Source organism: Oryctolagus cuniculus, chromosome 7 (genome assembly GCF_051225735.1).
Source record: "Oryctolagus cuniculus isolate XC-2025 breed Fujian yellow rabbit chromosome 7, ASM5122573v1, whole genome shotgun sequence".
Lineage (NCBI taxonomy): Eukaryota > Metazoa > Chordata > Mammalia > Lagomorpha > Leporidae > Oryctolagus > Oryctolagus cuniculus.
Window position 1 is genome coordinate 54,363,287 of NC_142873.1, and position 26,925 is coordinate 54,390,211.

The 26,925-nt window shown below is 52.9% G+C and overlaps 1 protein-coding gene across 9 annotated transcripts in view; it reads left to right on the plus strand.

Annotated features, from left to right (window-relative positions):
- Nucleotides 1-26,925, plus strand: part of IGSF3 (immunoglobulin superfamily member 3) — a 94,914-nt gene that overhangs the window by 169 nt on the left and 67,820 nt on the right. For 2 of the 9 annotated variants that reach the window (XM_089336981.1, XM_070077815.2), the window contains exons 1-2: nt 296-449; nt 1,086-1,750. In XM_089336981.1, the coding sequence (XP_089193107.1) occupies nt 1,708-1,750 (43 nt within the window). In that variant the 5' untranslated portion in view covers nt 296-449; nt 1,086-1,707. Of the gene's footprint in view, nt 1-276; nt 450-549; nt 691-821; nt 978-1,082; nt 1,751-26,925 lie in introns of those variants that run through there. The other 7 variants (XM_051856122.3, XM_051856125.3, XM_051856126.3 and 4 more) reach the window with 6 other exon arrangements.

A 26,925-nucleotide genomic window follows, 5' to 3' on the forward strand; every position in this document is an offset into this window, starting at 1 on the left:
CCTCTCCTCGGCTCGCGGCTCCAGGAAGGGCTTGGGAAGGGCCTGCGCATCTCGCCGGCAGCCAGGAGTCTGCGCGCGAGCCCCTGCTTAACTTCGCGCGCCGCCGCCGCCGGGTCTCCCGAGCCGGCCCAGCCCAGGTCCTCGGCGCCCCAGGCCGCCCGCGCGCCCCCGCTCGGCCCCGGGCCCCGGCCGCGCGGCTCGGGGGGCGGGGAGCGGGGGCCGGGGCGGGCCCGGGGGCGGGGCCGCGAGCCGAGGCCGCCGCCCTCGGCCCGCGCTCCGTCGCCCGGTGCTGCGGGCCTGGCTGGAGCCAGAGGGGCGGGGACTCGGGAGGGGCTGGAGCGCGGCTGCTGGTGCGGTTGCGGGCGGAGAGGAGGAAGCGGCGCGTCTCCCGAGGCGTGCACCGCACCGGCAGACCGACGGGCGCGCGGAAGGAGCGGGCCGGGGGCGAGGTCAGGCGTCGGCCGGGGGGAGCGGGCGGCGCTGGGGCGGGGGCGGCCGCGAGGGGGGCCTGGGCCCGGGGAGGGAGGCGTGGGGGACCGGCCGCGGCTGCTCGGGGTCGGGCCCCAGACCCCCTTCCCAGGCCGGTCGGGCACGAGGCGACCGCGCTCCGGCGGCGGAAAGCGGAGCCCTGGGCTCCCTTCTTCCCCGGCTCTTTTGCTTCCAATCAGCGTGAAATAAACACTCGGGAAGGTAAAACAATAGCGGGCCACCTGGGACGCTGCGCGCTCGGAGCTCCCACGGGCGGGGCGGGGGCCGGGGGTGGGACCGACAGCCACGGCCGCCCCTCGGAGCGCCGTCCCGCTGTGCCCCCGCCGGGGGTGGGGCTGCCCGCGGCGCCGGGGCTTGGTAGGAGGCGACGGGTAATCCCAGGAGGGAAGCGTTTGGTGAAAGTATTTCAGGAACGATCGGGTTCCCCACGAAGGCTCTGCCCTGGATAGGCAAACTAAGGCGGAGGGCCAGGTAGCGATCTGCCCAAGGTCAGAACGCGGAGGCTACCTGTCCCAGCCCGGGAACGGGACCTAGGGGTCCGGCGCAGCTCGGTGGCGTCTGCCTTTGACAAATCTCTGCCGTGTTTGTTTCAGCAGTCTGCAGGCGTCGTGGGACCGCTGCCGGGCTGCCCCACGCCCGCCGGCCGGCTTCGTGCGTCTCGGGCAGGTGTCAGCTCCGTGGCCCACCACCATGGATGGAGACGGGCTGTTTGATGAAGAATCGCCAGCAGTGGATGCCAGCCAGGGTGCGTCGGCTGCCAGAGGTTTTGATCAAGCCTACCCTGCTCCTTTTGGGGAATCCGAATGAGGAAGATCGCAGGCACTGTCGCCCGCAAGCCAAGGACATTTCTGTATAATCAGTGGATGAAAGGATTTTCTCAGACTCTTTTATTTCCCCCTTTCCTTGAGGATTCATCCAGCGCAATCTACAATTCCAGTGGAAACCGCAAGGCACACGATGTGGCAGAAGCCTGGAGCACCCTCAGAATTGTTCCGGACCCTTCTCTTGGCATAGGGGAGTTTTCCCACGTGCCACCACTGCTGCTCCCCACCCCCACCCCTCCTTCTGATCTGTTCCCTTTAATCCACTTGCGTGTTCCGAGTTAAGTTCAATTTCTAAAAACTGCCCTCCGGAGCTGTGAGTGGAGTGCAAGAAATGAGAGATTAGGTGCTGGGGGAAGAGGAAGCGCCTGCGTCCGGGCTCCTGGCGGCTGCCGACATGAAGTGCTTCTTGCCCGTGCTGAGCTGTCTGGCTGTGCTGGGTAAGTGGCTCCGCTTATCTGGGCGATCGATGTGAAAGTTTAACCTGCTTTTGCTTCCTGTAATTCCTTGTGGTTCTTTCCCATCAGTGGGAGGCCTTGGGGACACCAGGAGGCGGCCGGTGGGTGTCACAGGTTGGAATACAGTGCCAGGAGGATGTGGGGGAATACTGCTGTCTTTAGAAGGGACCATTTGCCATCCTTGAAGTGCCTGCCCTGGGCCTTGGGGTGAGGTGCCCCATCTGTGCGCACATGCATCCAGAGTTTAGGCACTTGGTGTGGCTTGTGGGCTGCTCCTTCCAGTATTAGAAACAGGATACTGAGTGTGTTCGCTCTTGCATTAATTCCGGTTTGGGAAGTGGCGCCCTCGATCTCCCTCTGTCTTGAGTCGGTCCAATGATCCTGATGACACTTTCATTGTGATGAGAAGTGGCAGTGAGTGGGGTGTGGCTGGAAGGATGCTTTGCCCTACCTTCTGTGGACTCTGGGCTGGTAACAGCATTTGAGGATGCCAGTCACATGTCTTACCAAGGAAGCACCACTCATACTTCTGCAAGGAAGCCGGGCTGGAGGAATTGAAACTGACTGGTAAGGCATGCATTAGGAATGGCTTTTGGGATCATCTGAGTGTTTACAGAGGGGAGAAAAAGCTGTGGCCCTAGAGATTCACCCGTCCCCCTTCCCAACACGGTCTGTTCCTCTCCTGCCCCTGAGCATGGCCTTAGGCGTGGTTTCCTAAGAAGTGGCCAGCCTCTGGGATAAACTCTAGCCAGACCTCCCACAGGAGCACACGCCCTGCCCCCAGTGCTGCCCCACCCTCTGCCTCTGGTCTTTGCATTTCCAAATCTTGGAGTCTGGCACGTAGGGAGCTTATCTGTGATCTGTTGGCAGTGGAGAGGGCGCCCAGGCCCGAACCCTCACGGGAGGTCACAGGTGTATGCGAAGAGAATAGTGGACTTTGGAGTTAGAGGACATGCATTGCAATCCTAGCGTCCGAATCACCATAAAACAGTGAAGGGCTGTTGTACCCTTAGAGGATAAAAGGTGTAAGGATATACGTGACTGCCTTGAGTCACGGCTGGAACTCAAGCTGGTTCTCAAACTTGGGTGCCTGCTGGCATCACTGGTGATGCTCAGGCCACAGCCCCAGACCCATGACACCAGGCTCCCTGGGGAGGGGATGGGACCCAGGCAGCAGTCTTTTAGCTCTCCCAGGTCATTGCACGGGTGAGTCTGAGGACTGGCGTGTGAGTTCCTGCCTGCCAGCCTCCACTGCCAACTCACGTGGAACCCCAGTCTACAGAGTGTCTCTGTGTCTCCTGGATGTTCAGGCAAAGTCAAGAAGGCAGGTAGGGCCATTGGAGGGTGAACCAACGGCAAAGGAAGACCTTTCTCTCTGTCTCTCTCACTGTCCACTCTGCCTGTCAAAAAAAAAAAAAAAAAAAAAAAAAAAAGAAGGCAGGTAGCCCTCCATCTGCTAGTCCCTAACACTGGATCTGTGTGCGTGTTGTACTGTGCGTGTGTCATTCGCTTGGTGTCTGGGTTTAAATCAGCAATTAGTGATTCATGTGGATTGAATGGGACACAAACAAGGAAAGCCCTCAGGAGGTTTGGGCGTGGGGCGGGGGTGTGTAGCGAAGACTGGAAAGAGGCTTGAGTGCAAGGGTGGGGCCCAGAGGAGGCCCAGGAAGCACCAATGGGAAAGCAAGGCAATGTGACATTTGTGCCTTTTGTTTCTTCTGGCTGCTTAAGAAATGTAAGGCTGCCTGCTGGTCCCCCTGCTGTTTGCTCTCTCTGGGCTGCTCAGTGCCAGCACTGGACGGGCGCCGTCCTCCTCATCTTCCCTCCCCACTCTGCTTCCCATGTAAACAGATGCCAGGAGGAAAATGAGCAAGGTGGCCTTCAAGGGGGAATGGCGGTGGCTGGAGGCCAGGCGTGGGGCAGAGGGGCATGGTTCGGAACTGTGGGCATTGCATGCTTTGGAGTCCCTCCTCCTGGTGGAATCTCACAATGGCTGTTAGCACGGCCGGGGAGGGGGCCTTGCTGCTGTGTTCTTGCCCCCAGAGAAGCAGAAGGTGTTTGGGGAAGGAAGAAAACCCGTGCTGGGGTCTTGTTTCCTGCTTGCCGGCCGTCTGGTGTGGTCCGATGCACGCGTCAGCATTCTTACTGGGGCATGAGTTACTGTGGTGTGCAAATGTGAAACAGCAAAGAATCCCCTAGGTTGTAAGCCTGTGTGGGTCACACACCTGGAAAATAAATTGGCTTGCCAAAAGTTGGACAAGACTCTGCTCTGCACAGGAGGCAGCCTCTGGAGGTGGCGATTTGAGGGAGAAGATCTGGGATGGGATCCATGGGAGGAAGTTCTGGGATACTTGGGAACTCCTTGACTATCATTAGACTTGGGTTTTTCTTGGCCAGTGTCTGGGATTTGGGTCAGGTCCCTCTTGTTCTGGCTGTTGGGATACTAATTTTGCCCTTGTCTTTATCCTACAGAAGCTACTGGGCTTGTCCTGTGGACCACTGTATCTCGTTTCCTTCTGTAGGTGTCCTGGGTGCCACACCCACTCAGCTGCCACCACAGCCCTTGTTCCAATGCCAAAGCCTCTGTGAGCCCGTGTCTGGTTGAGCCATGAGAATAGAGAAGTCTCTGCTACTGAGAATGGGTGGCACCAGAGGGGCAGAAGAGGAGAGATGGACAGGAGGGACTGATGTGACTGTGGCATGAGTGTGCAACAGAGGGAATGGGGAGGGAGAGTGGGAAAGAGGTTGGGGAGCAGCCTGGGTGAGTGACAGTGACAGTGTGGGGGAGAGAGAATGGGGTTAAGTCTGCAAGAACAGGAAAGGAATCACTGGGAGAGCTGATTGGAAGCCTGAGACACAGAAAGCACATTTCCATTTTGCATGGCCATGAAGTTTATACTACCCCCCTCCCCCCCACCGCCCTGGACCAGTGCTGAAGTTGCGCATAAGGTGGACTGGATTTTAAAAGTGTGAGCAGTGAGAAGTGTAGGTGATTGGGACCTCTCCGGATCATCGCGGCAGAGTCTGTAGACGGTCATGTTCATTGATGTTCTCCAAGTTCATTTGCGGAGTTTGGGGAGCCTCTGGTTCAAGGGGGACAGGGCTGAGGAAGTGATCACTTACTTCCCGGTTAGTTAGGGACAGCTTCTCAGGGGAGAGGCCGTAGGAAGCTTTTGAAAGAGATTGACAGGAACTTTGATGTAGTGATGGGCATGAGCTCAGAGGCGGGACTGGGGTGATCAAAGGCAGAAGAGCAGGAGGAAGCGGAGGAGAGGAGGGAGTGGTGTGGGGCAGGCGGGCAAAGGGATTTCAAGGGAAGGGACGAGGATGGTGATTTATGAATGAGGCAACACTGCCGTCCTGACACTTGTCCCAGAGGTAGGGCTCTCTCCTTTCCTAGGGACCTTGGCCAAGGGCTCTGAGGAAGCGCTAGGCAGGCTAGGGTGCCACTGAACTGTGAGGATCACTGAGCTAGCTACCTGTGGGCACCCAGAGTGCTCCTGCTGTGGCATTACGGCAAGACTCTTGCTATTATCTTAACAGTCGTCATACCAGCTCTGCTGGCTGCAGCCCTCACTAAGCCTAAGCAAGCCCTAGCTCATCCAGTCCTCAAAGCAGCCCTGCCAAATAGACTTCTCATGTGGTCACTGTGGAATAGATGGGGATGTTGAGGTCCCAGGAGTTGCCCTATGGTAAATTACTGCCTAGGATGATACGGTGCTCCACAGGGCCTGGGACCCAGGCTCCTTCTGTCTCATTCCATGTCCAGGCCCTCCATTCCCAAGGTCATCTCAGGGTCCGAGACAGCTACTCCAGTCCCAGCCATCAGGAGGAAGAAGATCTGTGAAAGGCAGGCCTTGTGCACTCATGGCCACTTCCTGGAAGTTATACCCACACCTGTGCTTTCAGCTCCATTGGCTAGGTCTAGGTCACGTGACCCTATGTAGCTGTAAGGGAGGCTGGGAAATATTAGCCTTACTCTGAGGATCTGTGTGCCCTGCTGGAAACTTGGGGTTCTGTTACTGCGAGGAAAGGAGAGAGCAAATTGGTGGGAGACAGCTGCTGGCTTGCCATAGTCCCAGAGCTAATAAGTGGCAGAGCAGGGTTTCAAAGCCAGAGTCGCTTGGTTCTGGGCCCTGTGTCCTTTCACTGCCCACTTCGGGAGTCTGAAACCCAGGCCCTGGCCTCTGGGAATCCTTGCTGGGAAGACCTGGGCTATGTGAGCCAAGAATTGTTGCCTAGGAAGCGTAAGTCAGCCTATAATTAAACACTACATGGTGTGGTTTTAGCAGTGAGTACTATAATGTTTATAGGGTGCTTGGGGCCTGTCACTGTATAAACACTTTCCTGAGCGTGCCCTTCTGAAGAAAGTGCAGAAGGATATCTCTGCTGTGGTTTGTGCTGTAGCCCCAGCACTCAGCCCTGTGCCAGGCGCCACCTAAGTAGCTGTTCAGTTAACTTCTGGATGAGTGAATGGTTTCACGAGGTAGTGGGTGCTGTGTCCTGGCCTCCTTGATCAGGGTGGGGAATTCAAGGCCCAGGGAGGTTGAATCATTTTGCTCAAGGAAAAGAACTGGAAGTTGGCAGAGCCTGAATTTGAATCTAAGTTTGTGTGATTGTAGAGCTGGCACCTTTACTTCACCAAACAGGGCTGCTTAACCTTTGGTGTTTTTTTTTTTTTTTTTTTTTTTTGTGCCATGGCTCCTTTTGCTGGCTGGAGAAGCCTTCTGGGCATAAGATTGAAAAATGCAGAGATAAAAATACATAGGCTAACAAAGAAAACCAATTCTATTGAAACATCGCCATCATCAAAATATTAAAACACAGATCTGTGGTCGAGCAATTTGCCTCTTTAACAACCTGTTAAATTAAATCACAGCCTCTGACTGCAGGTCTAGCAGTTATGCTACTTTTGGGGTAGTGACGAGGGTAAATGATATTTGGCGGTCCCTGCATCGACTGTGCCGTGATGGGAAGGTATGTGTGATGTCCATCGTGACAGATCCTAGGCACTAGGGAGTTGCTGTGTGGTCGTCTGCTTTGATAAGCAAAGGAATGATTACAGTTCACTTAGAGGCTAGTGGAAATTAAGATGTAATTTTTTTTTTCTCTATCCCAGCTCACATACCTCCTGAGTGCTGCGGACTCCTGCAGAGTTCAAAGTAACGTTCCATGCAGGTGGTGGTTGTTGGGGAAAGATACTGTGGAGAGGACCTGGGCTCAGCTTTCAGAATGGGCAGGATTTGCACCGGGAAGGGCATTCTGATAAGGCAGAGGCAGGGGAGTTAGCGGTCTCAATGGTGAGGGAGAGAGGCCTTAGAGACTGGCGAGGTGACTTTGGCAGTTTTAAGGACCAGTTCAGGTGGGAAGATGCAGGTTCGCAGAGAACTAGCCTCGATGACTAAGGGTTTAGGATGCGGGCTTAGACTGGATCCCAAGGACCCAGATCGCTTCCACTGGGCCCAGGACCAGAACCTAGAAGAAGTGGCTCCAGCCAGCTCCTGGCCTTGGTGCCTTGTGCGCCGTGAATTACGACTGCTTGATGAATGTTTTTAGGTTCATGTGAGAGTCCCTCATTGCCATGAGCAGACACCTGTTTGCTTGCTGCTTCAGAGTGAGCGTGGCTCTTCCTTGTAAAGGGTGGGTTTGTTAAGTGAAAGAAATGTAAGACACCTGTGTATGAATGCCCCCTGATTTTCAAAGCAATGAGTAGTTGCATCAAAATCAAGCTTGTCTTTGTGGAAGATCACATGGTGCCGAGTCCCCTCATCTAAGAACCCTTTATTACGTGGCTAAATCGTGGGCCACAGCGGCAGACACTTGGCAAAGACCCTGGCGATGGACCTCCCTTAACTGGAATCCGCTCCTAAGTGGGCTTTTGGTTTCAGTTTTTGAACGCCACCTTTGGAAGGGCAAAGAATGACAAACCGTAGTACAAGGATTTGTTCTGGAAATCGGCTTCCAAGCAGTCGTCCTGGTCGCCATGTCTTCCCCATCTGTAATTATAGCAGCAGAAAAGAATGATGAGCCCGGGGCAGTGCAAGATCCTAAATCAAAGATTAAATTATATGAACTCTACCCAGGCTGCAAAGTGGTCAGATGTGTTTTAAAATGCTCTCTAATAGGCTTTATGATAATGAGAGGTGAAGCAAAGCTTCTACCTAACCTTCGTTTAACCCTGTAGCAGAATGCACCGGGGTGCCCTGTTCCCCATCATCCAGGCCACTGTGGCTTTGCTGCGACACCGCCCTATCCTTCCCCTCCAGGTTGGAGAAGATGAGCTGAGGCCAGCAGTGGAACAAATGGCAAATCAATTTGCTGTGGCCCAGAAGACAGTGACCCAATGTGCTCTCTGAGGATGAATGTCTGTTGGAGGGGTGGAGGCAAGGCGCGTTCTTGTCATCAGCTTCATGGAGAGGGAGGAGGAGGCTGCAGGAGCTGGGAGAAGTCAATCTGGAAAGGTTTTCTGGAAGAGGTGGAATTCTAGGCTTTTTTTAAAAGTGGGAGCAGGGTGATGTTGTGCCAGAACTTTGGGGTGGAGGGGCCACTTTGAGAAGACCTCAGAAGGTGGAGAAGCCAAAAGTGGCTGTGGGTGGGGGTCCAAAAAAGGTGGATGGGGAAGAGGTAGAGCACTTGGTTGGCATGAGGACTGGGGCTGGAGACAGGTGAGAGGTTCCAGGAAGCTGTGGGTGGGCCTCCTGGAGGGTCCCTACAAGGAGTGGCAGGATTGCATTGAGAGTGCCTGAAGGTGGGGGTTGGGAGGCGGAGCTGAAAGGTGGCCTCGTTCCAGACCAGAGCAAAGGGCTTGGGGCACTCATCCACTCTGTCAGAGGAGATGTTCTTGCCACAATGTATGTCCAGGAAAACAATGTCTTCTCATAGGGGCCCCACCCCATCAACTTTCAGGGCCCCAGGCCTCCCCTTTGTTAACACAACAGGGGCCAGCGCTGTGGTGGAACAGGTTAAGCCGGCATTTCCTACAGCAGAGCTGTTTCAAGTCCTGGCCACTCTGCTTCTGGTCCAGCTCCCTGCTAATGTGCCTGGGAAGGTAGCCCAAGTGCTTGGGCCCCTGCCACCCACGTGGGTGACCCAGATGGAGTTCCTGGCTCCCCACCTCAGCCTGGACCAGCCCCAGCCATTGGAACCACTTGGGGAGTGAACCGACGATGGAAGGTCTTGCTTTCTTTCTGTCTGTTGCTCTGCCTTTCAAGTAGATACATTTTAAAGAGAAAAAAAGAAAAAATGATAATTACTTAAAAAAAAAAACCCAAAACAAAAAAGAAAATAGGATGCTGGTTGTGTATTGCTTCCCACGATGATTCTTTGATGTAGTGGAATTGGCTGAGGCTTGCCATAAGTTGCTGTTCTTTTTGGGTGTTAATTCTCTTTTTGCCTGTGACACCCATTGTCCTCTATCGCACTGCCTCCCTTTTTATGGTGAGAGTACCATCTCCGCTCTGAGCCGGGCACTGGGCACCTGTGGCATCGCTGGTAATGGCTCTGCGGCATGAGGCAGGCTTCTGACTTCCACGTTTCAAGGACCCTTTTTATTAACTCCCTCTCCCCTAGGAGCCCCATATTTCGAAATCTGTTTTCCAGATAGACAGCATTTATTAAGGAGTAATTAATCTGCTTTCCCTAGATGATAGCCGGTGTGATTGTCACATTTCATGTAGTCCAGCTGTAAAGCAAAGAGCAGTGTGGTGCTGTGAGTGGCTGGTGACCAAAGCCTGCCTTTGCCTGGCTTGTTAGGTGCCCTCGCCCTGTGTCTCCACTGCTGGGTGTTTTTGGAATTTCTCAGGTAGCCATGTTCCCGATCCCAGCTGCTGATTTGGGTTTAGGGACCTTGGATAACCTAAGTGGTGTTTGCTCATTAATAGTTGTGTTGGTGACCTTGATTGACTTTGCTTGGAAGCACTTGGAGTAGCAAGAGGAAAAGAACATCTGGAGTTGAACAGTCACCTTTCCCTGCAGGTCCAACCACACCTACCCTACCCTGGCCAGGCACAGTCTGCTTTTTTTTTTTTTTTAAAACTTCCCAGGAATAGAATTTTGCAACATCTTAGGAAATATTAATTTACACTGAAGATTTGATAAGTCATACTTTTTTAAAGACTTTTTTTTTTTGTTTGAAAGGCAGAGATACAGAGATAGGAGAGACAACACAGAGAGAGAGAGAGACAGAGACAGAGAGATCTTTTCATCTCCTGATTCCTCCCCAAATGGCTGCAATGGCCTGGGCTAGGCCAGGCTGAAGCCAGGAGCCAGGAGCTTCTTCTGGGCCTCTCACATGGGTGCAGGGGTCCAGATATTTGGGCCATCTTCCTCTGCTTTCCCAGACACATTAGGAAGGAGCTGGATCAGAAGCGGAGCAGCCAGGTCTTGAACCAGCACTCGTAAGGGATGCTGGCGTCACAGGCGGAGGCTTAACCTGCTATGCTACAGTACAGGCCCCTAAGTCATAATTTAAAACAGCAAAGAAAGTGCTTTGGGGCAGAGTGATACACAGAAGTAAGGGGATAGGGTACTGGCCTCAACTTCAGATGCTAGCTTCCGTTTGTTTGCTTTAGTTTTTGAGTTTCAATTCCTTCCTTCCTTCCTTCCTTCCTTCCTTCCTTCCTTCCTCCCTCCCTCCCTCCCTCCCTCCCTTCCTTCCTTCCTTCCTTCCTTCCTTCCTTCCGGCAGAGTAGACAGTGAGAGAGAGAGACAGGGAGAAAGGTCTTCCTTTTGCCGTTGGTTCACCCTCCAATGGCCGCCGCGGCCAGCGCACTGCGCTGATCCGATGGCAGAAGCCAGGTGTTTCTCCTGGTCTCCCATGGGGTGCAGGGCCCAAGGACTTGGGCCATCCTCCACTGCACTCCCTGGCCACAGCAGAGAGCTGGCCTGGAAGAGGGGCAACCGGGACAGAATCCGGCGCCCTGACCGGGACTAGAACCCGGTGTGCCGGCGCCGCAAGGCGGAGGATTAGCCTAGTGAGCCGCGGCGCTGAGTTTCAATTTCTTGACCCAGGTAACAGTGAATGTAATTTTGTTGTAGGAAGTGCAGAAAGTAAATGTGACCCTTTCTTCCTCCCCTGCCTGTTACTGGATTTCATGCAGATTCTATACAGTTGGAGATACATCCTTTCACACTCTTCTCTATGAGCATACTCACACAAATATAGATTTTTTTTTCCTGACATAAATGGAGTCATACAGAGCATGTTGTTCAACGCCATGATTTTACAGGGGTGATTTACTTCACTATTTTTTCAGACTTAATTTCGTGGCCATATCAGAACTGATTTGGTTATTTTGTAGCTAGTTGAAGCTGTAATTTGTGAAGTCATCAGGGAGCAGTGAGCCTCATTCAATAGCTATGTAACAGAATACTTTTGTCCTGCTGTATCAGGAGAGCAAGGGTCATAACAAAAACACTACTCAAATTTTAGCCTATTTAATGAGAATAATTCACTATTGTGAACGTTTTCTTTGAAAACCACATACATTGAACAAATTAGGCACATTCACGTTTGACTGACTGCCTATAATTTTGAAATTATGTTAAATTAAAATGAAGCCTTCATTAAAATGAAGACAGCCATAAATACTAGGGGAGGGGAGTTGTGTCTGATCACCCAAGTGTCCTTGTTTATTTATAGATTAGAACAAAATGAGATGTTTTCTTTCTTTCTTTTTTTTTTTTTTTTTTTTAAGATTTATTTATCTATTTGAAAGGCAGAGTTACAGAGAGAAAGGGAGAGAGATCTTTCTTCTACTGGTACACTCCCTAGATGACTGCAAAGGCTGGAACTGGGCCAGGCCAAAGTCAGGGGCCAGGAGCTTCCTTCGGGTGTTCCATTTGGGTGGCAGAGGCCCAAGCACTTGGGCCATCCTCCACGGCTTTCCCAGGCACATTAGCAGGGAGCTGGATTGGAAGTGGCGCAGCCAGGACTCAACCAGCAGGCCCTGGTGTTTTCAGTTCCCTACTGATTCCTCCTTCTGGAATGATCTGGACTGCAGCTCTAAGGTTGCTGGCGACCAGCTCAACATTTACGACTTTCACGCAGAGGAAGAGAACTTTTTTTTCCCTTTTAGCCTTGCAGAAGCTGTAGAAAGGTTATCATTTCAGAGTGTTGGGTTTCTTCTCACATGCACTTGTGTGACTTTCTTTAAAACCCCAGAGCAAAAGCAGGTTTCTGGCATGGTTCCCTTTGGGCCTGATTTTAAAATGGTTGCTCCTCTGGCAGGATGGGTGTTGGGTTCCCTTATCGCCTCTCCAGTCCTGCTCCTGAACCCAGAGTCTGACCTGCTGCTGCCCTCTCTGAGGCTGCCCGAGACCGCCCAAGGCTGCCCAAGGCTGCCTCAGTTCTCCTGGACTCAACTTACAATACTTTCCTGCAACGGCTTTTCATCAGTTCCTTCCACAAATATTTGAGTGCCTGCTGCAAGCACTCATTGTTCTGTTATCTCAAATGCCACAGAATTAAAAGCTGAAATCCTACGTTCTGAGGAGTCACCTGATACGTATTTCCAATCTTTAATAAACAGCACGGTTAATTAAAAACACTCTGATATCAGGGAACTCTTTTTTTATCCCTAAGGTAAGTCTTTTTTTTTTTTTTTTTCTCCTCCTCCCCTATTATTCTTTAATGTCTTTTCTTCCTGTTTTGTTCTCAGCTCTTCCTCAGGAGCCAGACCCTGCTTTGGGAGCACTGATACAGGCCCCTTTAGGAATGAATAAGACGTTCTTGTGGGTGGGGTGAGGGTGGGGGTGGGTGGAGGGCAATCTTTTCCTCTTGAAAATAACCAAGTCCTGGATGCTGGAATGCGGAGGCTGTTGTCTGTCTGTGGGAATGGGGGGATTTCATGCTTAGCTCTGACTTTCTAGGAAGCCAGAACAAAAGAGAAGCAGAGAAGTGACATGCTTCTCATCAGACGTGCACAGCTCTCTCCTGAGGTCCCTGCGGGAGCCATGGGAGGGGAGGCTGTGGGGACCTGGCCCCAGGCCCTCACCTGAGCTGGGCCCGTTCACCAGCAGCCGCTGTGTCAGCCCAGCTCGTCCAGACTCGGGGTAACCCTAAGGAGGCACTCAGCTCTGCTTGTGTCAGAGGTCACTGTTGACCTCCTGCAGGATAACCGGGGGCTTCTCTGGCCTGTGTGAGTCCCTAAGTCTGCAGGCCCTGGGGTGGAATTTGCCATGGCACCGAGCGGGCTGCTCCTGGGAATCCTTGCCAGCTGTGCTTCTGGGAGGCCTTTCTGGTTTTCCTCGTCCGTTTTGTTTGGCAGTGATGGTGTGTTGGCTTGAAGATGGCTGGTCTGTTGGGAATCCAGCCTCACACACGGACATGCCGGTTATTTTAGTAGAGGAGTGATTGTGCAGATAGATTGGTTCCGGGCTCACCGGAAAACTGGACGACCCTTGGTGCCACTGTTTAGAGTGGCGGATTCAGGATGCCTTCTGATGTCTCAGTACAAAAGGGAGCTTGCCGAGCAGTTTTGCAACTTGTCTTCTGCTATTTCACTACAAAAAAGGCAGCTCGGGCGGGGAGCACCTGCCTGGCTGGTTCCCCCCCTCTCGGTGGGAATAGGTGAGCGCCTCCAGCAGGGAGTCCTCCGAACAGGGAACTTGCAGAGGGGAGAAAGTAGATCAGGAGGTAATGCACCTCTGGATGTGGCTTTGTTCTGGAAGAATCTTCACAGATCCCAGGCCCAGCCCTGTGATTTTAAAGGTAAATTATTCTGCCAGGAGGAAAAGACTGTGGTGGCCTGGGCCTCAGGGGGAGGATTGGGGGGGAGGGGGACTGGAAATTGCCCCTGATGAGAAAGAGACTCCAGGACATGTGGTCGTCTTTGTTTTAATTAAAACATTACACAATACAAACATTTGCCTTCCCACTCTTACCCCACCGCGTGGAGGAGCTGTGATTTCCCTTATTTGGAGTCTGGGGAGAGCCAGGCCTCATTTGGGGATCAGGCCAGATGCATTCTCTGCCTTGGTGGAAAAGAAGGGAGTGTGCGCGCCTTGAGGGCTGCGGCGTGGTATTCATGGTGAGTTTGTGTGAACTGCACAGGACGAGCCTCCTCACCATCAGTTAATCAGCAGCCCCTGCCGTCCTGGGGCTGGTGCTGCACCCATCAGTAGTCTGACTCTTGTTTCCTTCTGCATATTTTGCCTTTTGCAAATGCATAGGCGTTCAGCTTTAATCAAGGCGGCTTTTACTCTGTGATCTGTAACGGGGATGACTGAAGTCATGTGGAGGATTTTAAGTAACTAATCTCTTAAGACATTCAGAGCATAATCTCCCCAGCCCCATGACCAGGCTGCCTGCATCTAAGAGATTTGCAAAGGAGGCTGGACAGGGACCTTGGCAACATTTGGAGGGACCTGGTGGCCTCCTTGCCGGCGACAGATTTTTGTTGGCTTTTGGCGTGGGGACAGGGCCTGCTGTTCATTTGGCGTGTCAAGAGAGTTCAAGATGCTCCGTGAATGTGTCCACTGTGTTACTAAATCTCCATGCTGCTGTGCAGAGCACTGATGGGCCAGACACACAGGCAGAGTCTGTGCAAGCTCATTGATGTCTCTGCAGCGGCTGCCCAGGGCTGGCTGGCTGGCAGGCAGATGCTGCAGAACACAAGGGCATTTCAAAAAGTTCATGGCAAAGGGAATTAAAAGATAAGTTGATTCTGGTGCAAAAAATGTCAAAATCCATGCGTTCAAGGGGTCTTTACAAAGTTCATGAAAAATACATATTATGAAAGAAATTATACATGGATTTCCATTTTTGACACCCAGATAAGCCTGTCCTTTGATTCCATTTTTCCATGAACTTTGTGAAGCATCCTCATGGATAATAGGCCTGCTGCTCAGTGGTATTCACTGACAGTTTTTATTAAATCAGGTTAATCAAAAGATCAGGGGTTCTCGTGTGGTTTGCCCCGACTTTGAATGTGACTCCATCTGCGTGTTGTCTGTTGGACTACAGTTGAGCGGTGTTGTAGGCAGTGAGAGGGAGAGACGGAGAGAAAGGTCTTCCATCCGCTGATTCACTCCCCAGATGGCCACAATGACTGGAGCTGAGCTGATCCGAAGCCAGGAGCCAGGAGCTTCTTCCAGGTCTCCCACATGGGTGCAGGGGCCCAAGCACTTGTGCCATCCTCCGCTCTTTTTTTTCCTTAAATATTTATTTTATTTACTTGAAAGACAGAGTTACAGAGAGAGGTCTTCCATCCACTGGTTCACTTCCCAGATGGCTGCAATGGCCAGAGCTGTGCCGATCTGAAGCCAGGAGCCAGGAGCTTCTTCCAGGTCTCCCACATTTGCCATTTGGTTTCTATTTCCACCCTCCTCTCGACTTAGGTTCCTGCTAGCACAGTGTTCTGTGAAAGAATGTGGCGATTATTACTGTAAGTGCAGCCCTTGATACTGTCTCTTAATAGAATGAGAAAATTCTCAACAATGCAGACTAATGAGGAGGATTAGTTTAAATTAGTAAAATGTCTGAATTACCAAATATTTTTCCAGAACGTCACCGTTATTACTTCTGAGTAAACACTGTAACTCAAATGAGGCTAAGAGAGTGCCTGGTGAAGATCCTTGGGGGATCCTGCTTTCGGAGAGAAATAAGAATGATTTGCAATTAGCGTCCCAATTGTTTATGTAAATGCAGTTTCTGAAATACTAGATTGTGCTTGAGAAGCATTTGTTCTCTTAAGTATTCTAAATGGTCCCCTGAAACCCTCTCCCCACCGGGTGCCATAGTTTATATGCTGTATAAAGACCTGTTCTTGCTGAAGACCCAACGCACCTTGTCAGCAAAATCAGAAAGTCCGAATTAGTGAAGTCCTGATCCTTCCTTTTTGAGACTCTCAGATCTGTCTGCCCGATGCTTCTGCTGCACCTGCCTTTGAATGTTGTAACAGGTCGATAAATTCAACAGGTCTCTAATGTGTTTTTTCCTACGTGCTTGGCCATGTATGATAAGGAAGAGACACAGTCATCTTTGCTGGGCTGTGACCCGCGTGCTGGTATAATAGGACGCCCACAAAGATGTCGTGTACAGGCTAGCAAAGCAGTCAAGGAGTAAACATGCAAATGTTTACAGGGTATATGGTTAATTACAGCTGTGAGGCTGGGCTCACGTGGCTTTCACAATCAGTGGTTTACTGCAGTAGACTGTAAGCTCCACCGGGACAGGGGTTGTGCCTCTGTGTTTGTCCAGCCTCTCCTTAGCTGTTGCCTGGCATCGAGTAAATATTAGATAAACTGTATGGCAATGCCATTTTTGTTGGTCAAAACCAAATACCAGCAGTGCCCTGTGGTTCATTCCTTTTTTTTTTTTTTTTTTTAAATTTATCTGACTTATTTGAAAGAGTTACAGAGAGAGGTAGAGACAGACAGGTCTTCCATCCGTTGGTTCACTCCCCAGATGGCCACAATGGCCAGAGCTGTGCCGATCAGAAGCCAGGAGCCAGGAGCTTCTTCTGGGTCTCCCATGCGGGTGCAGGGGCCCAAGGATTTGGGCCATCTTCTACTGCTTTCCCAGGCCATAGCAGAGAGCTGGATCGGAAGAGGAGTACCAGGACTCTAAGTGGTGTCCTTGAGGGATTCCGGTGCTTCAGGCCAGGCCTTTAACCCACTGCGCCACAGCGCCGGTCCCTGGTTCATTCTTCTAGTCAGTCAATGTTGAGCGTTGGATGCATGTCATACTCAATGAGGTCTTGCGGTAGCCTGCACTTAACACACTTTTCTCTAGCAAAGGAAACGCCAGCTACGGTGTTTGAAACAGAAATGCAAAACTCCACAGGGCTAGAACTTGGGGACCTGTGATAGTGTCCCAGGGGCTGTGGCACTGGAGATGCTGTGTCCAGTAGATTTTCTATGTTGTTCTTGGTACATTTCCCAGCCTCGGGTGGAGACAAGTGTCTTTGGGTAAGGAGTGCTGCCCAGGAGCCCAGAGAGCCTGGGAGAGTGGGCTGGGAAGCTGAGGTGGAAGGCAGGGACAAGAGCTGGTTGGCCTGCAGGGGAAGGCAGAGGTGCTGTAGGCACCCCTGTCTCAGCCCCAGTGAGGGCAGCACGCACTCTCTGAGAGTCCCTGCGTTACCATGTTCGGTTCTGTGATAGGCACTGATATCCCTCACCACGAGCTTCCTGTGTGCTTGGGACTTCCGCCCGGTGGGCATCTCGGTGGAGCACATGCCCCAGTGCGACAAGGGTTGCCTGAGGAGAAGGCCCAGGTGGCCCCTGCTGGGAGAAGCCCAGGACTCTGGCCTGCAAATCTGCTTCCTGTCTGTGCAACTGGGAGCCAGGCCCAGGCTAGGGCTTGGACCAGAGCTTCCCAAACCTTCTCTATGACGGAGAACTTGCTTTGCATCCGGTTTCTCTGCACAAATGTGCAATTGTGCCACCCTATTGTGATGCATGCTATTTCCTCTCCCCCACAGGATAATTTCTAGTTGAGCTCAATTTCACAGCTATTTGCTGGGTGTCCTTCTGTTCCAGCACAGGGTGGGGGTGGCGTGCGAGGGGAAAGGACGGGACCCTGGCCCTGCCGGTGGCAGACACAGTTGGTTGCCTCCACTGCAGCCGCTCTCTTCTCTTCCTGCTGGCAGAGCTCAGTTTGATTTGGATGCTACACTGCCCCTCGCTGCGGACTCAAGGAAAAGTGGTCCTGCATCCAGCCCTAGGGTAAATGCTGATTGATCCAAGTCAGTCCGGGAAGCCCGTAGTGTAGACGTGGGCAGGAGACACATTTTTGGTCAATGCGATATTACAAGTCAGCTGGGGGATTCTGGGAGAGATATCTTTCTTAAAACACAAGCGCTTGGGGCAGGTGCTGTGGCGTAGTGGGTAAAGCCGCTGCCTGCGGTGCTGGCATCCAATATAGGTACCAGTTCGAGTCTCAGCTGCTCCACTTTTGATCTAGCTCTCTGCTATGGCCTGGGATAGCAGTAGAATATGGTCCAAGTCCTTGGGCCCCTGCACCCCCGTGGGAGACCTGGAAGAAGCTCCTGGCTCCTGGCTTTGGATCGGCACAGCTCCTGCATTTGCAGCCATTTGGGGAGTGAAACAGATGGAAGACTCTCTCTCTCTCTGCCTCCTCTCTGTAACTCTGCCTTTCAAATAGTCAAAAAAATGAACAAAAACAAACAAACAAAAAATACATGCGCTCATGTACACACACACACACACACACACACAGGCCAGCATTGTGGCACAGTGGGTTAAGCCATTGGCTGTGACACTGACATTCCCTATGAGTGCTGGTTCAAGACTCAGTGGCTCAGCTTCTGAGCCAGTTCCCTGCTAATGCACTTGGGAAATCAGTGGAGGATGACCCAAGTGCTTGGGCTCCTGCAACCATATGGGAGAATCAGATGGAGTTCCTGGCTCCTGACTTTGGTCTGGTCTAGCCCCGGCCATTGTGGCCATTTGGAGAGTGAACCAGCAGATGGAAGATCTCGATCTCTCTCTCTCCTCTGTCATTCTGTCTTTCAAATCAATCAATCAATCTTAAGCACACAGAGAGAAGGAAAACTCCTGCTACTAGACTTGGAAATGGGCGGCTGTCTCGTCACCACAAGGAAAGCGAGTTTGTTGAGGTGAACAGGTGGGACAGGACAGGCTCCTTGATGACCGAGCCCCTGAAGGCTGAGCCTTCCAGTCACCCTACTTTTTTTGCCTTCCTGGTTGAAGGCAATTGAAATGACGTTTTCTGCTTGTCATTGAAGGCAGCCTGTACCAGACACTTGGTACAGTGTGAAATAGGTTTTTTTTTTTTCCCCTATAAAAAACAGTACAATTCAGATCATCATAAAAAGCATACTGTTCAGAGCCAGTGCTCGGCCCTGTGCTAGGTAGGCTGGCAGAGATGCGTATGCTGGTGTTTGGAGTGGATTTTGACGCAGGGTGAGGATGTGGGTAAGAAGAGCGGAAAGGCATTGCAAGGAGGGGAGCGGCCCGTGTAGACCTGTGGAGTCGGAGAGCAGCCACATTCTGTACCCCTTTCCCCTGCGAGATTCTGTCCCCTCCCCGCCACGGGATTCTATTCCCCTCTCCCCGTGAGATTCTGTCCCCTCTCTCTGTGAGATTCTGTCTCCCCCCCGCACCGTGAGTGTCTGTCCCTTCCCCCCCACGAGATAGATTCTGTCCCCACTGTAAGATTCTGTCCTTTCCCCTCTGCAAGATTCTGCCCCCACTACCCGCCCTGTGAGATTCTGTCCTCACTGATTCCACAATCAGATCCCAAAGCACCTCGGATCACAGAGTTAGAAACCAACCGGATTTACGCCCTGGAGCGGGGGAAGCAAGGGTGGGATTACGAACAAGAAGCTGTATACGAGGATGATTGGAAAGGGAGGACAGTGGCAGCCCAGGGAGCAGTGTAAGCCACGGGCGTGATCCTGTGGTGGGAGGTGAGGTTTGAGTCGAGTGCTGGTAGTGAAGATGGCAGAGCAGGATTATCAAGGAGTGAAATAACCGGTGGAAGAAGGGGGGAGACGTCGAGAAAGGGACAAGACTGGATGATGACTCCTAGGGTTTGAATGTCACTTGGAAAATGATGTAAATTGGAGATTGTTAGGAAGATACTGTTTGTTTTTGCCATTGGGGTTTTGAGATAATGATGGAAGAACTGAGGGAGGCCTTGAATTTGAGCATGTGCTCTGGACTTTGGGAATGAGAGGTCAGGGCTCTGGGCCAGCCCCCAGCAGTGACAGAGATGCTGGTGACTGCTGCTTGTGTAGGGTCCTGGTGGTGAGTGGCGTTCAGGTCAGTCTCCTTTTTCTCCTGACCTGGTGTGCCCAAGGCTGTGCAGGGATCGGAGCACTTTTCATGTCGCTTGTAGGACTCACGGTATGTTTAGGGAGTGGGTTTCCCTCCCGGCTGGGCTGCCTGGGGCCCTCCAGATTCCCGAGGGTGGGGACCCCTTGGCGAGCCATGGTGGTGAGGTGGCCGCCTGGCTGCTGTCTCCGTGGCCTTCCAGGCTGCCATGTGGCTTGCCGTGGAGAATGTCTTGGTGGCTGGTATCCTCTGTGAGTGTCTGTAAGCATGGAGCTTCAGGAAACTGCCCTGGGCCTCCAGATGGGACTGAGAATGTGCCTTTCTCAGAGGCTCAGGAGTGTGGAGCCAGCAGGCCGAGTCTGTGCTCTTTGTTAGAGGCTGGTGCTCGTTCTGCCTGGCTGACTCACGATTTCCTTGAGGGCAAAGGGCCCCAGTGAGTGCTGGGAGGCATTGGCATCTGGTTTTCGTCAGGCCGCGAGTGAAAGTGCAGAGCTGGGTGTGCTCTTGCTTGGAACAAAGCAAGCCAGACTGCAAGGGAGAGGTGTTTGTGATGTGCCTCTGGCCTCTGCCGCTGGGAGTGGGATCCACCTGTCCCGCCTCTGCCACCTGGTATGGGACCCACCTATCCTGATTCTCTTCCAGCTGAGCACCCAGGACAACACTCTTCAGGCTGGGGGAGCTGGCACTGCCTGCCTGGGCTTTTCCTGTTGGAGTTTGAAAATGTAGACAGGGATGGCACTCTTGCCCCATCTAATGTCTTATTTTCCCTCCACTTCCAACAAAACCAGGGTATCCCAAGTGTTGGTCAGTGCCATTCCATTCATAGGCAGCTGCTCTTATTTCTCCCATTGTTCTCTAAGTTAAATCCCAGCTCAAGAGAATGACGCTGGAGCCTCCAGCGAGCCCAGCCTTTCATTGTCCATCTGTCTCTTCAGTTGCCCATCCATCCATCTGTCCAGCCAGCTCAGAGTCTATGAAGGTGTGTTAATTGAGCCTGCAGTATGATTTTGGGCAACTTACTTTTCTAGACTCCTGGTTCCTTATCTAGAAAATAATGGGAGATGCTCATTGGGATGATGGAGGAATTAAATGGTGTCATCCAAGGAAAGCACCTAACTCTCAACAACCAGTGTTGGTTGTCCTTATTGCTGCTAAGAGCCAGGTCAGCTGACTGGCCACAGGTTGTCTTGGACATGGTGTGGCTGCATGGAGATTGGATTCAGGCCACAGTACATGGGTGCTATCCATAAAGGCATGACCTTTGGACCATGTTGTCGCCTCCCTTGGGATATCTCGCTGTTCTTGTTTCAGTCTTGGTAAGGCCATTGTGACTGGGCTCCAGAAGTCTCCGAGTCACGAGCCGCATACTCTGGCCATTGAATGTCATGTCTTAGATCTTGAGAGTGTGGGCAGCTTCCAGCTGACTCTCAACTCCCCTTGTGTGGGCTTTACTGCCTGTCTCTCACCTACCCATCAGTTGCACCCCTCCCCCCTTTTTCTTTCTTGAGATTTATTTAGGGGCTGGTGCTGTGGCAAGGCCAAGCCTCTGCCTGCAGTGCCATCATCCCATATGGGTGCCAGTTCATGTCCCGGTTGCTCCGTTTTAGATCTAGCTCCCTGCTAATGCACCTGGGAAAGCAGCAGAAGATGACCCAAGTGCTTGGGCCCCTGCACCCATGTGGGAGACCTGGAAGAAGCTTCTGCCTCCTGGTTTCGGATGGGCCCAGCTCTGGCCATTGTGGCCATTTGGGGAGTGAACCAGTGGAAGGAAGATCTCTCTTTCTCTGTCTCTCATTCTTTCTGTAACTCCACCTCTCAGATATTTAAATAAAAAATAAAAATTAAAAAAAAAAAGATTTATTTAGTTGAAAGAGTTACAGAGAGAAAGAGAGAGAGAGAGAGAGAAATCTTTCATTTGCTGGATCACCCCCCCCTAGATGGCCACAATGACTGGGGCTGAGCCAGGCTGAAGCCAGGAGTGAGTTTCATCCCAGTCTCCCATGTGGGTGACAGGGTCTCCAGCACTTGGGCCATCTTCCACTCAGTTCCAAGGCAGGGAACTGGATTGGAAGTGGAGTAGCCAGGACACAAACTGGTGGCCACATGGGATGCTGGTGCTGCAGGATGCAGCTTAACCCACTGTGCTACACTGCCGGCCCCTAAGCTGCACCTGTTTTTGTCACCTGCCACCCTGTGAACTCTGAAGGCCCCTGCACACGTAGATGTTTTCATTTCACCCCTTTCTCAGCCTATCCACCTCCTGTTTCTGTCGGTCCTGCCATTCTCTGGTCATTCTCTCGGATTCCCTTTGTTTGGCTTTGTCCCTTGTACTTTCAGAGAGCAGTGCTGACATCACCAGGGCCCCGTGCGGTGTCTGAGGGAGATCCTGATTAGCCATTTGAGTGTAAGGTAATGGTAGCATATCTAATTAGAGGGATCCTGGGGCCAGTGAGTGATTGATCACTGGGTGGCCGGGCAGGGAGAGGGTCTGAGGAGGTGGCTGCACAGCCTGACTTCTGTCACTGCAGACACAGGCATTAACAAGCAGGAGCTCACTGGTCAGCTACCAAGCTGTCCTGGCGGTGGCAGTGGCTCAGGACCCCAGGGACCCAGCTGCCTTTGTTCACGCAGCTCAGCCCGCTGCCTTCCTCTGTATTTCACCCCTGACAACTCACTTGATTCTGCCTCTGGCAGTCTTGGTTTCCCATGAATACCCTTCAATGCCACCTGCTGCCCTGTTCCAGTTCTGCTTGAGAAAATTCTCCTCTTGGTTGTGAGCTACAACTGACACTGTCTTCGTTGTAAGTGTAATTTTTAAAGCAAAATTAGACACTCCAGGACTGGCACCGTGCACTTTCAGACCTTGTGAATTTCCTAGAAGCCTTGGCCCCATCGCTTGGAAGTCACTGTCTTCCTCCTAAAAATAACCATAGCAGCGTTTCGCCGGGATCTGAGCACAGGCGCTTTCTGTCTGTCCCAGCGCCTGTGGGAAGAGACAGAGCTGCTGTAACCTGCGATCCATGCCCAGGGCCCCAGGGGTCAAGCCGTGCTGGGAACACATCACAGTGTATCATAAAGGGGACTTTTGTCCCACTCCGGGTCAGCTCCGTGTCTGAGCCCACGTGTGCCGGATGCTGCCGCTGCCGCCGGGGAAGGCGCTTATGAGACGCCCTCATTAAGGTGGAAGCAGTGAGAGGCCTGGGGCCACAGCGGCTGGCCCTGAGCAGAATGGCCACGTCAGTGGCACCCCGCCTCCCCCAGCCCCAGCTTTGTGCTGTCCCAGCCTCCTGCCATCTCCCTTCCCCTCCCCTGAGACAGCCACGTCCTTGGCTGGGCTGGGCTCTCCAGCCTCTTGTCTGAGTCCTCCGGCTAGTCCCCGGCCCTGCTGGTTTGAAGGTTTCCCACTCAGGAGGGGAAGCAGCAGGGGACATCTATGGACGCCCACGTGCACTCTGGCTCTGGGGGTTCACTCATATCCTCAGATTTCATCCTTCACCAACCAGGCAAGTGTTAGGAGCTGAGGTCCGGCGAGATCATGGGATTTCTCCCAGTCACAGCGAGCACTGGCCAGTTCTTTGAGCTCTAGATAAGGAGACGGAACCTAGTATGTGAAAATCCACTTTCTTGTGGTGTGATTTGCATATAAGGACGTTCACCAACTTCAAGTGTGCAGCTCTTTGAGTGTTGACCATTGTGAACAGTTATGCAGCATCAAATCTGGAACACTTTTGTCACCCCAGGTTTCCCTGTACCTCCTTGCTGCCTGCTCCTTCTGCCACCCCTGGGCCCCTGGCACTGGGGTAACCTAATGCCATCACCATGGTTTTACGCTGTCCGAGCATGTGATGCGTTGGGATCCTGTGGGGGTGGGGTTAGGAGTGGGAGACTTTTGAGTCTGGCTTTTCTCAACGCAGCTCTGGACTTCTGAGATTGAACCAAGTGCTGTGTGTGTGTGTCCAGTCGCTGCCTTTTTCGTGGGACTAAGTTCCCGTGGCGTGGCGACAGCACACTTTGTCTTCCATTCATTCCCGGTGGACATTGGGGTTGCTTCCAGTTTGAGGCTATCAGGACTAAAGCAGCTGTGAGTGCCCAGGTCTCTGTGCGGATGTGGATTGTCCTTTCTGTTGGGTAAATGCCTGGGAGTGGGATTGCTGCGTTGTCTGGCTGCTGTGTATAATTTTGTTAAGAAGCTGCCAGACGGCCGGCGCCGCGGCTCACTAGGCTAATCCTCCACCTGAGGTGCCGGCACCCCGGGTTCTAGTCCCGGTCAGGGCGCCGGATTCTGTCCTGGTTGCCCCTCTTCCAGTCCAGCTCTCTGCTATGGCCCAGGAGTGCAGTGGAGGATGGCCCAGGTGCTTGGGCCCTGCACCCCATGGGAGACCAGGAGAAGCACCTGGCTCCTGGCTTTGGATCAGCACAGAGTGCTGTAGCACAGAGTGCTGTAGCTGCCGTAGCAGCCATTGGAAGGTGAACCAATGGAAAAGGAAGACCTTTCTCTCTGTCTCTCTCTCTCACTGTCCACTCTGCCTGTCCAAAAAAAAAAAAAAAAAAAAAAAAAAGCTGCCAGACTGTTGTCCAAAGTGGCTGCTCCATCTTGTTCCCCTCCCCCCAACCACATAGAAAGGGGACCTGGCACTTGCACCTCAGTTGAGAGATTTCTGAATACCACAGAGCCACTGGCTGCTCAGGTGTGGCCGAGCCTGTCCTTTGAGGACGGGACATCCAGGAGTGTTTGGCTCTTGGGAGCCAGTGGGTGGTGGGGCTTCCTTGAGGAGGTCCCTTTGTCACCGGGGCTGCCTGCTCTGGTGGCTGCCCGCCACACGTCCTCCTCTGTCCGCTTTGCTCTCGGCCATCTCCGTGGCTCCCACTGAGACTCTCCGGTGGAATTCCCACTGCTGGCAGCCCGTGCCACTGGCGCTCCTGGGTAGCCCGCTCATGGCTGCGGCTCTCCTAGGCTCTTCTCGTGCTGCTCCTGGTCCGAGCTGGAGATAGAGACACCCTCTGCAGCTGAACCCAAGTGTGGAAGCCCCGGCTCCCGGGAGGGACGCCGTCTCAGCATCTGTGTGGTTGCCAGGCTGTGTGCGGGCGTGAGGGCCACTCGGGGCCATTGTGGTTTGAGGGTCCTGCATGGGTTTGGATCTTGCTGCTCAGCATTGGCCCCTGCACTTTGCTGCCTTGCTTTTCAGGTAAGTCCCTGATGTTTTGAAAGAGCCTGTGGCAGAGGGTGCTACCAGGTTTCAGTTCTGCAGTGTCTGTGAAGTGCAGAGAAGGAATTGAGGACCAGTGAGTGCTTGGGTGCACTTTCGCCTTCGTCTGTGGCAGCATTGCCTGAGTGGGGACCACTGGTAATTAGGGCCCAGACGAAGGGGAGTGTGGGCCCCCTTTCCAAGGGCTGTTGTCATGGGGTAACTGAGCCCACAGTTTGTGCTGCCGCGTGCACTGGGCTGCAGCCTCACCGGATGGGTGTGCGTGTTTGGGCAGGGTTAGAGACGTGCTTTGTGAACCGGCAGAGGAGCGCCTGGCCTTGGCGTCTGGAGCTCTGGTTTCCTGTCCTTTCCCTGACTCCTGCTGGCTTGATGACCTTGGATGAATCGCCTGACTTTTCTGGACTTGCGCTTCCTCACTGCAGAATAGAGACAGTGATCCCTTCTCACAGGGGTTGGTGAATCGGCCTCATGCCAAAGCGCATTTTGCACATGTGACAGTGTGACACCTGGCAGGGGCCACCTCGCTGGATGTGTGCTATGGCTGGGGAGGCACAGCTGACAGCCAGAAAGCCACCTGCTGTTCCCCTGCTTGTCCTGGCCATGGCTGTGTGGCATCCCCTGGAGGACCTCCTGTGGCTGGGAGCCACTGGTGCAGACTGGCATCTGGGCTCAGTGTCTCACTGTCCCGCTGACTCTCAGGCTATCAATGCACAAAGGATTCAGGCCAGGAGGGGCTGCTGGGGGAGTGAGCTGGGCCTCTCAAGGTCTTGCGATGAGAGTCCCGAGTGGGATTACTCAGAGACCCAGAGGCCCGAATGATGGAGAAGCTGGGATCCTGACACAGATCTGGGCATTTGAAGAACTGCGCTCGCCAAGTTACTATCAGGAACTGGCGGTGTGACCTGGGGCAGGTTGACCTCGGTTTCCTGTTCTGTAAAGTGAGGGGGCAGGGACAGATCATCAACCCAGAGCAGTGGACAGACAGCTTTCCCGTTGCATTTTGTGATGGAGCTCACCACCCCCCCGCTCCCTGCCACCTTCCACCCCAGCACCTGCCCTGTTCACACGGCACTTTTGGGAAGATCCAGCTCTGGCAGCCTCTTTTGTTCCTCATGTTAAATCCCTGTGGTTGATGAGTAATTGCTCTAGGGGCAGAAGTGGGAGTGAGGACCACAAGGGAAGACGGGAGACAGACGGGTTCCCCACGGGCAGTGCCACGTGGAGGAACTTGAGGACGACTTTGCTGAGCAGTGTTCCTGAGGGCTCACGGGCAGGTGGCCCTGCTGACCTCTGCCTCCGGAGCCACAGGGCCCAGCATGGCGTGGTGACTGATAGCCCTGCAGTGGAACTGCTACTGTGGCTGCCACACCCCTGGGTCCAGGACACCAGCAGACTCCCAGGCTCCTGTTGCAAACCATTTACTTACAGTGTTGCATTTCCCCCTTTTCTGCCTTCTTATCCCATCGAGCATTGCAAAGGGTTATCAGCACATGAGTTGGATAAATATTGTTCCCAACTCCTCTCATTTCAGTCACAGCCGTAAGGAAGGAAGCTCTTTGCCTAGCCTCTTTTTCCTTTTCTTTTGTATCTCTTCTGCCAGCTCTACTACTCTCCATGTTCTTTTTTCTCTTTTTTAAAAATTTATTTATTTATTTGAAAGTTTGAGCTACAGAGAGAGGAACACACACACACACACACACACACACACACACACAGATCTTTCATCTGCTGGTTCACTCCCCAAATGGCCACAGTGCCTAAGTCTGGGCCAGGCTGAAGCCAGGACCCAATAGCTTCTTTTAGGTCTCCCATGTGAGTGGCGGGGGCCCAGTAACCTGGTCCATCTTCCACTGCCTTTCCCTGGCCATTAGCGGGGAGCTGGATCCAAAGTGGAGCAGCTGGGACATGAACTGGCATCCATAGGGATGCTGGCATCTCAGGCAGCAGCTTTACCCGCTATGCCACAGTGCCCCCCACACCCCTGAAAATTTTTTTTGATAAGTAGAGAGAAGGAGAGATACCATCCATCCCCTAGGTTGCTCCCCAAGTGCCCGCAATGTCCAAGGCTGGGCTGAGCTGAAGATCTCCCACGTGGGTGGCAGGAACCCAGTTAACCTGAATCATCACCGCTGTATCCTAGGATCTCCATTAGCAGGAAGCGGGAGCTCCAGCCAGAAATCAAACCCTGGC